This window comes from Amphiprion ocellaris, chromosome 20, assembly GCF_022539595.1.
Source record: "Amphiprion ocellaris isolate individual 3 ecotype Okinawa chromosome 20, ASM2253959v1, whole genome shotgun sequence".
In the NCBI taxonomy this organism is placed as follows: Eukaryota; Metazoa; Chordata; class Actinopteri; family Pomacentridae; genus Amphiprion; species Amphiprion ocellaris.
In genome coordinates, this window is record NC_072785.1 from 7536175 (window position 1) to 7549731 (window position 13557).

The following is a 13557-nucleotide window of genomic DNA, read 5'->3' on the forward strand; positions in this document are numbered from 1 at the left end:
CCTACCTCTACTGAATAAGCTCTTGCTAACCTTGAATTCATGAATATTAAAAGTGTGTGTAACTTTCATAACAATCGTTTTTTTTTATTATGCCAATACACAATAAAATCTGATATGTCTGATCCATTTAAGAGCCAGAGTGTAGTGGTTGGAGGTTTTACAAGAGGGGCTTTTCAGAAGCAGTCTTGTTATCACCCTGACACTGTAAGACTTAACTCCAGGGAGTTACTGCTCCCAGATTGTATGGATCAGTCACAAAATGCATAGTGTTAATCAGTGAGTCAGGCTAGTGGTTTTCACCTGCTTCTACTAGTAGCACTAAGCTATGGTAAAATTCTCCTTGCTAAAGGCTCAAATTTAGAATTACATTAAGGAATGGCATCAATCTATTTCATTTAACTTTCTAAATGTGTATTCCCAAAACAAGAGGCAACATACTTAATGTAACAATTTTCTTTTTCATCATTTTTTTATTGTTTTGCATGGCTGTGTTGACTTACCGAGCTACTACTAAAAACTGATCAATCTGTTTCTCTGTCAGTGAGCTGCTGGGATCCCAGATCTTCTCCTCTAGTTTCTCCAGGTCCCTGCCATCATCCTCATCTAAACAGAACCAGAAGACACACAGATACTTATGCACAGGTATTTCTCTGAGACCACCAAGGTTCCTCATGGCCCACGTGTGTCCAACAAGAGTTTGTAAAAACCACAATCAAATCTGGTTTTCTTCCTGATTTTCCTGTTTTAAAATCACTGCGTTGTGTAAAGCCTTAATGAATCCCAGAGCTGAAGAGGTGGGGTCTGTCAAGCTGCCAGCCTGCAACCATCCAGCCAACCTGCCTGAGCTTCTAACACATGTAGAAGAATTTCATTAACATGGGTTTAATTAGGGAGCTTAGTGTCCCACAGTGCTTTAATTGCAATTTCAGAGGTTTTCCCACCTGCTAAGAATAAAATTCTGGCAAAACACAGAAACCCTAAATCTGGCAGAAAAATAGTCACATTTGAAAATAATTATCTGCACAAACTATTGGCACAGAATGTCTGGAAAATATCTTTCAGACTGTTTGAATGAGAATAATTTCTACATTACATACAAGGTGCAAGGTCACAAAACTTTGTGCAAGATATAATGACAAAACTGATTAGGAGGAACATTTTTGTTCTGCTTTGAATACAGCTTACAGTTTGGCTAGAAACTAAACAACTGTCATGTGGGAAGTTCCAGGTACTAATGCAATTATATGCTTAGAATTTTTTTTTGTAATGTAACAGGTACGATTATATCCAGTTGTGAGTGTATAACTTATCCTGTATCAGGAGGAAACGGGAGCTCTTGTTGTCTAGAAACAGGAAACTTTGTTGATGTTGGGCATGGAACATGTTATGAACGAACATCGCTGCTGCCAACAAAGCAGTTGTCCTCTTGCTAAGTAACATATTGGCCCCTTTCTTTCCACACTCTGTGGGTGACTGTAAAGTCATCACTTGTGCAGCACACAGGCAATAGTCTGTTATTTTAAATGCTCTGATTATGTATAATTATGCAGCCACACTGTGATTGCCATGGAAACCCAGGTTAGTTGTTCTTTTATAACTTTACTTGTTAAGAAAAAAAAAAAAACTAAAGTAAATGGTGGCTTGGGGCACAATATTCACAAAAGTTCATGAAATGTTCCTGAGATTTGAGCAGTTACAAAAACATAAAAAGTTTCAACGCTACAGCTCAGGCTGCTCTATTAATACAGAAATATTGCTAAAAAATAATCAGTACACAGCAGGGTAAAAAAGGTTCCCTGCAGTAAGACGATAATGTTCTTTTCTGTGAATATGCTGTTCTCAAAAACTAAGTCGATCAAACCAGTCAAAATTTCAGCGTGATGTACCTTCTTTCAGGAGGTCGGTGATGTCGGCCTGGTACTTGTTCCCGACGCGGATCTCCCCCTTATCAGCCAGCAGGGTTTTTTGCTGAGGGTCATACACCAGCGAGTAGAAGAAGGCATCCTGGGAAATAGAGGTGGCAGGAAGGCGTGAGGATGGAATGAAAGGAACAGGAAGCAAGATGGGCAAGTGGAGAAGCAAAAGAGTGAGGTTGATTTGTGTGCGTTTGTGTGTGCGTATTTTCCCCTCTACTAGTCTCTCGTCTCCTCATTACTGTACGTGAAAAGAACATTCTGGGTCAACACGTTGAATAATTCATCTGGAAACAAGAATCTTTAAACTCATAAGGCTCTCTAACACACACACACAGACTGTTGGATAAGTCCTGAAATCTAACACACCTAATCACAGTTTAGTAGACCTCACTATGTCACTGGGCAAAAACACCTGGTATGCTCACGTACCTCTCTGTCCAAGTAGGACTTCAGGGCTTCTGTCTCATTCAGCAGTGTCACACAGCACTTTCCTCTGCAATCCAGCAAGAACGCAAGAAAAGGAAGGGAGGAAGGAGTGAAAGAAAGGAGAGGGTCAAGGGAGGAAGGACAATAGATGGGAGGAAGAAGACATAAAGGAGGCAAGAATGAGTGAATATTTATCATCAGAAACACAGAACAACAGACACGTCTATGGGATAACTGGTTACATAAGCGTGAGATGAAAGCTGCTATCCTGGCCCAAACTCCTCTGCAAGACAAGATATTTGTTGTAGGATGCAGCTCAGAATCTGAAACGATGATATTGATTTAGTTCCAGTTGGCTCGGCCTGTTATTTGACAAATCATGGTCCAGTGTATTGACACTGACAGCACTCATCTCCGTACCCTAACTGCTACTGTCTGAATTTAGATTATTTACTGGCTAATTAGTCTTACCTCTCTAGCCTGAAGCAAATACGATCTGGCAGGGTGATAAACTCAGACGCTTTGTGTACAAGCGCTGCACATTGGTGTAAGGTTAGAAAACTTAATCAAGCTTGAATTCTCATTCAACAAACTGCTCATCAGTGTATTTTTATTCGAGCAGATGTCAGTTTGTGCTTCTTGCGACACATCAGAAATGTCAAGTAATAATGTGGTAATGATTAGGTGGGTTTGCCTGGAGCTTGCTGATGAGCAAAGGCAGGTCCATATGTAGAAACAGCTTTGTGGTGACATTTAGTACTCAGTGTGCACACTGCATATGAGTGGATTATGTTGTGCCTGCTTTTGTTAGACTTACTTTCTAGCATCTTTTAGTCATCAGCATGTTGTGTGTGGCAGACAATGTGAGTGAAGGAATCAATAAATGATCACGCCATCTTCATTTTCCAAATTAGTCAGAAAGCACAATCACATGCACAAAAGGAAGATATTTGCCTAATATACATTATATCCAATACAACTATATACATCAGTTAATGCAAAGTATGCAATACTGAAGGTAAAAATAGTCTAGGCAGAATCCACCATTCCTGTTCTGGATTCAGACTGCCTACCTAAGCACGAGGGATTCACAGGCACCGAAGCAGTAATCCAGCTTAATTGATCTCACTGATATCATCCGCACAGTTTACTTTCTTTCCACACTGCTTTGTTAAGTCGCTGCTGATCCAAACCAAACCACTGTTCCCATTAAAAGCAAAACTTGGAATGGACTTCACTTTGACGTCGCCAGTTTGTTCTGACTACAATCATGCAACTGTATAACATTTTTGTCACTTACACCAAAGCTGCAAGTTCATATTTCATCTTAACAGTCAGGAAATCGCAACCTATTTTTTAAAACCCGTGAACAAGAACATTGCTAGCTACTTTGTTCGGCCTTGTTATGACTTTACTGACCCCTTACTTTCTTAGAAAATTCTATCAGAAATGTTCTTTTAATCTTGAAAAAATGGGATTTGATTAACTCAACTGCAACAAAAAGACTTAAGATGAAAACGTTTGGTGAATGGAGCTTTAACCACAGTCCATGACAGGTATTGATATGGATTCAGAATCATGTATTAAGGGGATGTAACTCCCTGAAAACCCAAAACCTGCTGGTAGGTTTTAAAGGTATGCTATCATCAAAAAAACAAACAGAAAACATCATATTTATGTCACTTATCATAGCCATAAATTGTAAAATTTGTGCCCCTCAACACAATCAAGAAACCAGTAATGACTCAGCCACAACTAACAGTCACATAACAAGTATTAAGGGATTTTTTGGCTAAATGTTAGTCCACAGAGCACACAGGTATGGACACAAACTAAAGATGTAAGTCACTATTTTTTCTAGTATTTGTAAGTTCTGTGGGTACTTGGAAAATGTCGAAAATGCGGATTACAGATTTTTTTTCAGTTATGGTAAAAGAAATAATCATGACGTTCACTTTCACTTTTTTGCTTGTGGTCACTGCACAAAAGATATTCTTGATTTCTCTGTCTCCATAGACTTGCAGGACATTATAATGCAGTTTAAAAAGATAAGCCCATGGAGAGTAAAAATGTGACAGGAGCTAAAAAGAAAAAGAAACTGCTAGCAGTTCAGCAGGTGAACACACGAAACAAAATAATGTTCCACGAGAAGGCCAAACAGTTGAAACAAAAAGAAAGCAAGTAGAAAGATAATTCAGTGCTGTGGTACCAGTGAAGTTGATCTGCAGTGTACCTGATGTGTGTGGCTGGTAAGGACTCCAGCTGGCGGGAAAGGAACAGCTCTCTGTGTCTGAGCTGGTGTTTCTGTTTCTCAGGAAGATCCGCCATCTCTGGGTTCTCCATCTCCTCCTCCAGCTCCCCTAGGTGGTAAAAAGGGGTAAAAGGTCAAACATACGCACATCAGATGAGGTAAAACGATGGGGGAAACGGTGGGAATGCAAATGTAACTGCTGTAGCCACACAGTCTCAGGTGCACAACAAGCCGGCATAAAACAAAAGGATGCCTACTTGATGAGCCGGAACAATGAAGTCCCCAAGGAGAAGGCGAGTTGTATACATACACAGGTATTTTACATACAATCTCACTGATTTTGTCAACCTGAGACACATTTTATAAATCGAACAAGATCTGCTAAGGTCTTCAATGGAAATTCTGTATTTCCACCCTTGTTACTTCAGCAACACCTGCAATATCACTGTTTCACATTCCTCTAAGTCCCATTAGGATTTCCATCTTTTTAATGCCCTCCCATTGGGTTTTCATTATTTCTGTACCATCCCCTGCATTTTGAGAACTGAAACTACAATAAGGTTGTTTTATACAGCCTTAATAGGATGTAAAAAACAAAAAAATACATCAGTGTGGAGTATTCTTTGATGTTATCAATATGGGATAGCAAAAGGACACACAGCAGGAAGCTCAAATACCAACATTTGTGAAAACTCACTGTCTTGAAATATGAAGTCATCCATAAATGAATAAAAACAACAATCTACTAACTTCTCCCACCAGACTTCACTCCTTGTAGAGGACAAAAATTCCACATAAATCAGTGTTTGTACCTTTATCATGCAGAGAAACTCTGGGAGCTTCAACTGACAGATCTAGCTGTCAAACATTTGTATTCAAACTACTTTGTATTAACTCTCCTGTGTATCATCTCAAGAGTAAAATGGACATTGTGTTAGAAAGAGATGTCGCTCTTATTTTGTTTACATTGCACATTTTTAATTCTGTGAACACGACAAAAACCGGTTTGTTTCTACTGACGTGATGGTGACAGAAATGTCCGAGTGGCATCTCAATGCTTGTGAAAAGTGTACAGCAGGGCAGAAACTAATGATTATTTTTATTGTTGATTAAAATGTTGAACATTTTCTCAAACAATTAGTTGTTTGGTCTATGAAATGCCAGAACATGGTGAAAAATATTGATCAATACTTCCCAAAGCCCAAGATAACGTTTTCAAATGTCTTGTTTTGTCCAAAAACCAAAGATGTCAGTTTACTGTTGTAGAGGAGAAAAGGAACCAGAGAATACTCAAATTTAAAAAGCTGGAATCAGAGAATTTCAAGGTTTTTGTAGACACAAACCAATTAATCGACAAACAAAACAGTTGACGATTAATGTAATAGCTGACAATTAATAAATTAAATTGTTGCAGGTCTAGTGAACAGAAAGATATAATTAAATGTGATGAACCTTGTGTTTAAAGGACCAGTGTGTACGATTTAGGGAAAGCTGTTGTCGAAATTATCGAAATCGAAATTAGTGTGTTTTTGTTAACTTAGAATAAGCGCTTTATATCTACATACAAAGCAGGTCCTCTTTAACAAAGTAAGAATCAGAATCAGAATAAGAGTAGACAAACCAAACACTTTTTTTTGCATTTTTCAGTACCACTGTAGGTCCTCCTACTCACTTGGAATAGGAGGGCGAGGCAATAGCTAGTCAGTTGACTGCAATCTGCCAACCATACCACTAGTTGCCACAAAATCCTACACACAAGACAAAAAAAAAAACTGGGTGGGGCGAAGGGAAACACCAAGGAATTCTAAGCAAATGTTGGATTAACGTTGTCATAAAAATGTCTTCATAAGAACAAAAGTAAAGAGTTGGTGTTTGTTTGTGCTGAACACTCAATTTCAAATCAAAATCGCAATCTGAAACAATGCAAATACCAAATTACAAAGGCTGCAATTTAAGATACGCAAGGCATGGCCATTAAATAATGAAACTAATGTTGCAGTTTTAAATTATTTAATCTGAGATGATCACAACTTTCAGGGGTTGTTTGCTTGGCTGCTGATCAACAGCTCCAGCATTCACGCTGTGTTTTGACTAACATAACAAAAGTCTCATCATGTAATAGCCAGATCTTGTATTTTGCAGGACATATGATTTAAAACTTCAAATGTTACGTCAGTGGTTTTACTACTCCTTGCATTCCCCTTTCTGCGACGGTCATACTTTTGATGGTGTTTTCCGTGGTAATGCTCCATAAGGTTTAAAATGTATTGCACAGTGAATGCTAAACTGATGCTAGACTTTAAAAAAAAAAGCACTATACCGCAAATCAATAAATGTCATAAATATCGCAACTAGATAGGTTTCAAAGGCCTAGTGTTTGTGTTACAGGGTCACTACTGTGATTTTGTACTTCACTGTATTGTATTAAACATGGAGAATTCAAGAAAGTCAAATTTTGGTTGAAAATCAGTGCGTTTAGTTTCGGACTATCACAATTTTTAAATTCTTGGAATAGTCAAGCCAAAAAAGGACACTATGTTTCATATAGAACAACCAATAAGAAGAGTGACAACACCATCAGTGTTATTTTCTCAGACTTGACAGAACTCCTCAAGCGCTGCAAAGACATTATACAAGTGTTTTCGAAGCAGAGTAGTACATCGATTGAATAGTAAAGTGACCTTTATGTGTAAAACTGATGGAGTTTGTCTTTGATCTTGAGTTGTTGATTGAGCTAATTTCTCTAAGTCAGAAGCTGATTTTAAATATTTTTCTTCTGTTACAGTATAGTAACGGTTCCTGTCTGGTGCCTTGAATGAGAAAAAAAATCATGGAGAATCACTACATGGTTTAGGTCTAGAAAAGGCAAGAATGGAAGGGTGAAAAACAGCCCTTGAGAAGGAGTCCAAGAATGAATGGACAGAGCAACTGTCAAAGGGATTTCAGCCCATTTGAGTAGGTCATGGTGTCTGAGTCATTCTATAAGAACAGATTTAGCTGCTGCTGGTAGGCAACATCTTTACCGCCAAGTCTTTTCCTCATCTATGGATGAGAAGGAGAGTGGAGGAAATGAAAGTGGGGGACACAGGGGGAGAGGAAGAAAGAGGAGGTGATGTGGACGGGAAAACAGATAAACAGGGAGACACACGAAGGCTGGAAAGTGTGACAAAAGTGATAAAGAGAAAGGGAGCATGAGATGAAGACAGAGAGGCATAAAGACAGCGAGAAAGAGAGAGGGTGAGGAGGAAGGGGAGCAATAGAGAAATCAGCATGGAGAGGGAGAAGGAGAGACAAAGACAGGCAGGGAGAGAGAGCGGAAGGAGGCCGGCGAGAGAGCAGAAGTGAAACGAAGAGCGAGAGAGAGCAGTCAGTACGTGCTCCAATTCATTTGGAGTTTCATTAGAGGAAGCGAGACAGAAAGAGGGAGACGGGGAGCTGAACAAAAGCAATCAAGGGATTTTCAGGAGAAGAGATGTGTGGCCAAAATCAATAAGTACTCCTTCACTCCTTCACTCTGCCCAGCACTCAGCACCCAGCAGACACACTATCAATGCCCAGGCAGAGTAGCGCACACACACAGTAAGGGCCTCAATCCATCTTCTTCCATGTTGCAAAATATGAAAGATCCATCCAAGAAAAACACAACATTAAACGGAGACAGGCATTAAATGTACAACACATCTGGAACATGACTAGAAGATTTGTTCTGTGTAGATAATTCTACCACTTTGTGCATGTACACGTTGTGCATTTTAGGTATTTACTGTACTGATCTTCCCAGCAGGTAGCCAGCCAAGTGGCTCACAAGGAGCTCAGGACTGGAAATGCACGTGGGTTATTCCAACTCACCCATTATCAGACACGATTTGGATATACCTGTCCAATATTTTAGACTCTAAATCAAAGTATGGTGAGAGAGAACAGGGTGGTATCTTTATTAGCTCCTGAGATATTGTCCTTAAGACATAGACTCAAATTTCAGTGCAGAAAAACAAGTGCTGAAAGTGGGACGACTGGTAATTTTAAGAAGAAATTGATCTCAGAAATTCCTTGAGATAAAATTTCACTAATATCTTTATAAATATCTATATGCTATGCTGCAAAAATCTGAAACAGTCAAGCAGCAATTGTTCTAAAACTTTTATGATTTGAACTCGACATGGCACTGCATTTGTTATTAAAATTACTAGATCAAATTCAAATTGTACAAGGTGTGTTAAATATTGGCAAAACTGGCTTCAACAGCGAAAGAGAGGACTTGTGTGCTAGTAAACAAAATTAGTTCCAGAATGTAATACTTTTTGGACAAGACATGAGTTGAAATGTTATAAGAAACAAAAAAATTTCGAGAAAAATTAATGACAGAGATCGCTATCATTAAAGTCATCCACAGTTTCCAGCAGGAAAACTGGTTCTGACAGGCAGACGGCACTGACCTTTATGTTTCTACATGTGAAGTGAACATACAATGTGACGGATCAGTCATTCATCTGTTGAGTTGACCCAGACAGACCTTGACACATGGCTATTCACCTATTTACTGGACTATTATGTTGGGTTTTAGTCTTCAGTAGTCTGCAAATATTACACATTAGAGAGAAAATAACTGCAGAGGAGAGACATGCAGCAAAGATCGCAAACTAGAGATGCTGCAGTCAATGATCAGTGCCTTCACCCTTGACCCACCAGGATACCCAACTCGATAACAGCTCAATCAAAGTCAGCCTGAAGATGTATATGCAAACCTCTGAATGATCATATAAGAGACGCGTTCTGAAATGGAAGCATAAATGGGGTCAACAGGATATTATTTTAATGCCAACAAAAGGCCTTAATAATGTCAGCAGAAGTAAGACATAGGAAAGGAGATAAGATGGTGTATCAGCTGCTCTTTCCTCATGAAAGAGTGTGAAGCCCAAACAAAAGCAAAACAAAAAAAAAAAAGAGGAGGAACTGTTCTGTTGGAGGATGAAAAACGTGTATCTATCATATGCCTGTCTGTTCTGTATTTTAAGAAGTTGTTCTTAGTCAGTGAATAAAGATAGACGGTATCATGTTGTACAGGCTGTAAAACCCTTTGAGGCAGATTTCTGATTTGTGATTTTGTGCTATATAAATAATATCGACTTGACTCCGGAGCTGAGACTCAGTATGTGGGCGCTTGAAAGTGTGTTACTGTGCTCTTCTATGCACATATCCTTAAGTTAACGCACACATGCGCATGCACACACACACGAGCACTCTAGCAGGATTATGTAGTGGTCCATCAGCAGGCTAGCCCTTCCAGCTGGCCTCTGGCTGTGAGTCCTTGAGTAGCAACTCAACTCCCCAACCTCAGTCCTTCTCCTCCTCCAAGCCAATCTCCTGGCAGTGCACCCACACCCATACTCTCTACAAATTGCCTCTCCATCTCACCTGTCCCAGCCAATTATCAATTATTGATGAATGGGTCGCCTTACTGAGTTGAGAGACGGCGAGGGGAGGGAAAGGAGAGGAAAGAGCAGGCCTGAGGGCGAGACGAGAGGGTGAGGAGAGCATAGCCGACTGTTATTACCTTAACAAACTGACTATACCTCTATGATATGGCATGTGTTTACGTGCAGACAGAAGCAGACAGCTACAGAGTGACTCATGCCTTTCCTCAGATATCATTAGTGTGAGGGAAAATGACAGTTTAGTAACTACTCCTACTAAATCTGTCAATATAAAATCAATACTATGATGTGAAGCTCTGTATTACAGGGAATCAATGCAATTTTCTGAAGTTACACAACTGCCCTGCCCTTCGTTAACGGTTTTCCTTCTGAACGAAACAATTTACTCTCCCATACAGAAAATAAAGTGTACAAAAACAACAATAATCATACTCAAACCATCACCACATAATCAATGTTGAGATAACAGCTTTGCAAATACTGCCTTGCCCTAACTCTCACGCTAAATAAATCCTCAGATCCATAAAGCAAGACACACCAGACAATATGTGTGCTCGATCAAGGACACGTTAAACAAAAAAATTTTAAAAATAGAAAGAATTTCGATTTGAAATGTAATTTTCTCAATGGCATTTGTGAATATATTTTTCTTCCATTCACAGCACATTCCAAGCAAGAGGAAGAACAACAACAGCACAGTCAGTAGAAACAAAACAAGACACCATAGTGCTGATCATGTCTTGTGTCAGTAGCATTACGGTTACAATGGGACTTCATGTCTGCTCTGCATTCACTCGAGTTTTGCTGGTGGGTTTGTCCTTGAGTTTGAACTGGGGAATCAGGCTGTATGTTGGACAGTTGTTAGAGCAGACAACAGTGTCTCCCTAGAGGTACAACTCCATGAACAAAGTGTAGAGTGAACAGCACAGTAAGAGTCCTAAAGTACGCTAAGTCTCCTGTACCAATTTTGGCATTTTTGAGCGCAAAGAAATAAAGAGAGGCTAAACAAGCTAAGCTCATCATGTATTGCTACCATATCAGTTTTACATTTTTTGGATTAAGTGCTTGTTTGACTGCTTTGCTTTTATGTGGTTCTTCAAGTTAGCAAAAATATCCCCAAAAAGTGCATTTACGTTAAGGTTCGGCAATTTGGGGAAAATATTTTTCTGACAGATAACTGTTTGTTCAAAGTCAAATCACAGTTCAGTATTCACAGAGTAACAGATTTAAAACATGTGATGGCACATTACTACATGAAACACTATCAAAACATGAATTTGTACAACTATCAACTAGGACTGAATGAGGTGCAAAAAAAAAAAAAAATCATATTGGAATTATTTTGACAGGTGTTGCAATTGCTGCCTTAGTAGCTATTTCAGTGGGGATAGCAACTTTTGCATTTCCTTTCCAAAAATATATTGAAAGAATGATGTGGTATTTTGCTACAGTCTCTACCAAACAAGGATGTTCACTTGCATCTGGAGAATTTCTCTACCACCCCTTTCCTTTGCAATGGTATGTTATGACATATTTTACATTTACCAAAAAATTGTAGCCCCTACAATTTGCATATTGCACAGGAAACTGTGATTTTGAAAACATTTCAGTTAATTGTTGAGCTCTACCACTGACAAAACAGTGTAAACCTTGGGTCAGACAGTGCATAATGTATATCTTCAACTGGAGCATTTGCAATTTGCTTTGTTGAAAAAATGCAATTTTAAATCATTAAATCATTTAGACAGACTTTAAACTCACAAAATTGTGAATTATTATCAATAATAGAGTCTAGCCATCATTGAAATGTGTAGGGCTACACCCTTTTCAAATACATAAACCTATGAATATGTTCATGTTAGCATAGGATGAGCCATTTGAATACGGCGTATAGTGTTTCTCGTGGACTAAACTTTCCTCCACGCAGATTAATTATTATTGAGGGGTTGTTGTTATGGTCAGAGTGCATACTGATTATTCATAATCAAGGATACTGATAACTGATATTCAGAACCAGCTAGCATTTGCAATAAAGATGAAAGTTTGGTTTCAAAATTTAGAGTAACACAACCTACCACACAGAACTTCAGCTGCAACAAAGGCAAAACTGCCCATTTTTCAATTCATCCATTTCATGTGGAACAAAAATAAACAAATAGACAACAATACCAATAACCGTAAGAATGTAGAATAGCAGATCTGATAATCAACCTACTCAGCCCCTAATTATTTGACTCACAGAAGTAGTGCTGTCCAAACGTTGTGGGCCACTTTAGATGTTCAGAATTTTTTACAACATCTAAAAATCAGATGTCCACCATCAAGGAGGCATCTCATTTTCTAAGGACCCAGAGCCACATTTCTTTAATGTCATATTAACAGGAAACAAAACATGTCTATAATGTGGGGTGAGGATTTTTCTTCATGTGTACATATAACCAGCTTTCTAACAGGAGCTCTACAACAGTGCATGCACATGACAAAGACACAGAAGAGGGTTTTTCAGACTGCAATGCCATATCACTAACATACCTAATTGATGCCAGTGCCAGCCTTTGTTGAAAAATGTGTTAGAAATTAAAGGAGAAACCTGCTTCCCAGCCAACTGTGTGTAAGCATAAGTTGTAGAACAATCAGGTTGTTGTAGTTCAATGTGTGATTTCCAAGTAATCTGTTTGTTGAGTGCATGTAATCATAGTCAAAACATATGCAAGGCCATTAAAAACAGTAGCGGTTAAGTTTACCAACAGAGGTTCAAATGAAAGCCCCAAAACTGCAGCATTTACTCTTATTTTCTCTTTGTTTTTAAATAAAACACTCAGCACATACCTTTGGCATTAATTCACCTATTCTACTTTAACAAACAGTACGTGTAATTATATTTTCATAACATTAAAATTAATAGAATTAAATAAGCTCCTTATATTCTTATCATCTACATGTGCTGTTTAACAGGGACTACTGTTTTGACACAAAGCAAGGATGCTGCCCTCACTCTGATCATTATCGCTAAAAAGACCTCAGTTCATAAAACTCTACAGCCTGAGAAGCTAAATGGCAAATTTATCTTCTCACTGTAGGACCTTGTCACACATAGCATAACATATCATGACTATGTCTAATAGAGAGCCGCCGTATTAGTGGTACAACATCGCATGAGTGCTGGCAGGTTGTGTGGGCTGTTTCCACGTAGAGACTCCCATGCTGGTACTTTATTCAACAGTAGAACAGTTTTAATAAAACCATCCAAAAGGGCACAAAAGAAATGTGACATAGGTCTATGACCCTTTCTGTAGTCTAAGCAAAAGGAAACCACATACTGTACTTAGCCAACAATCAGTGTGACTTCAGTCAGACTGGTTCTACTTTTGCAGTTCACTTGGAACATTGTTGTCTATTGTTTATGGGAGCAAGGACCCAAATCTCAAAAATAGAAAGGGGTTTGAGTCATGGCAAATTCAAATGTCTGGAAGGAGGTGCAAGGGAGGTAAAATGCCAAGTCCACCACAAAGCTGACCACTCAGGAGCC

General features: G+C 38.8%; 1 protein-coding gene across 2 annotated transcripts in view; it reads right to left on the reverse strand.

Annotated features, from left to right (window-relative positions):
- Nucleotides 1–13557, reverse strand: part of mta1 (metastasis associated 1) — a 47974-nt gene that overhangs the window by 14361 nt on the left and 20056 nt on the right. For both annotated transcript variants that reach the window (XM_035949084.2, XM_035949080.2), the window contains exons 4-7: nt 4576–4702; nt 2346–2409; nt 1887–2004; nt 501–603 (exon numbers count right to left, since the gene is read on the reverse strand). In XM_035949084.2, the coding sequence (XP_035804977.1) occupies nt 501–603; nt 1887–2004; nt 2346–2409; nt 4576–4702 (412 nt within the window). The remainder of the gene's footprint in view (nt 1–500; nt 604–1886; nt 2005–2345; nt 2410–4575; nt 4703–13557) is intronic.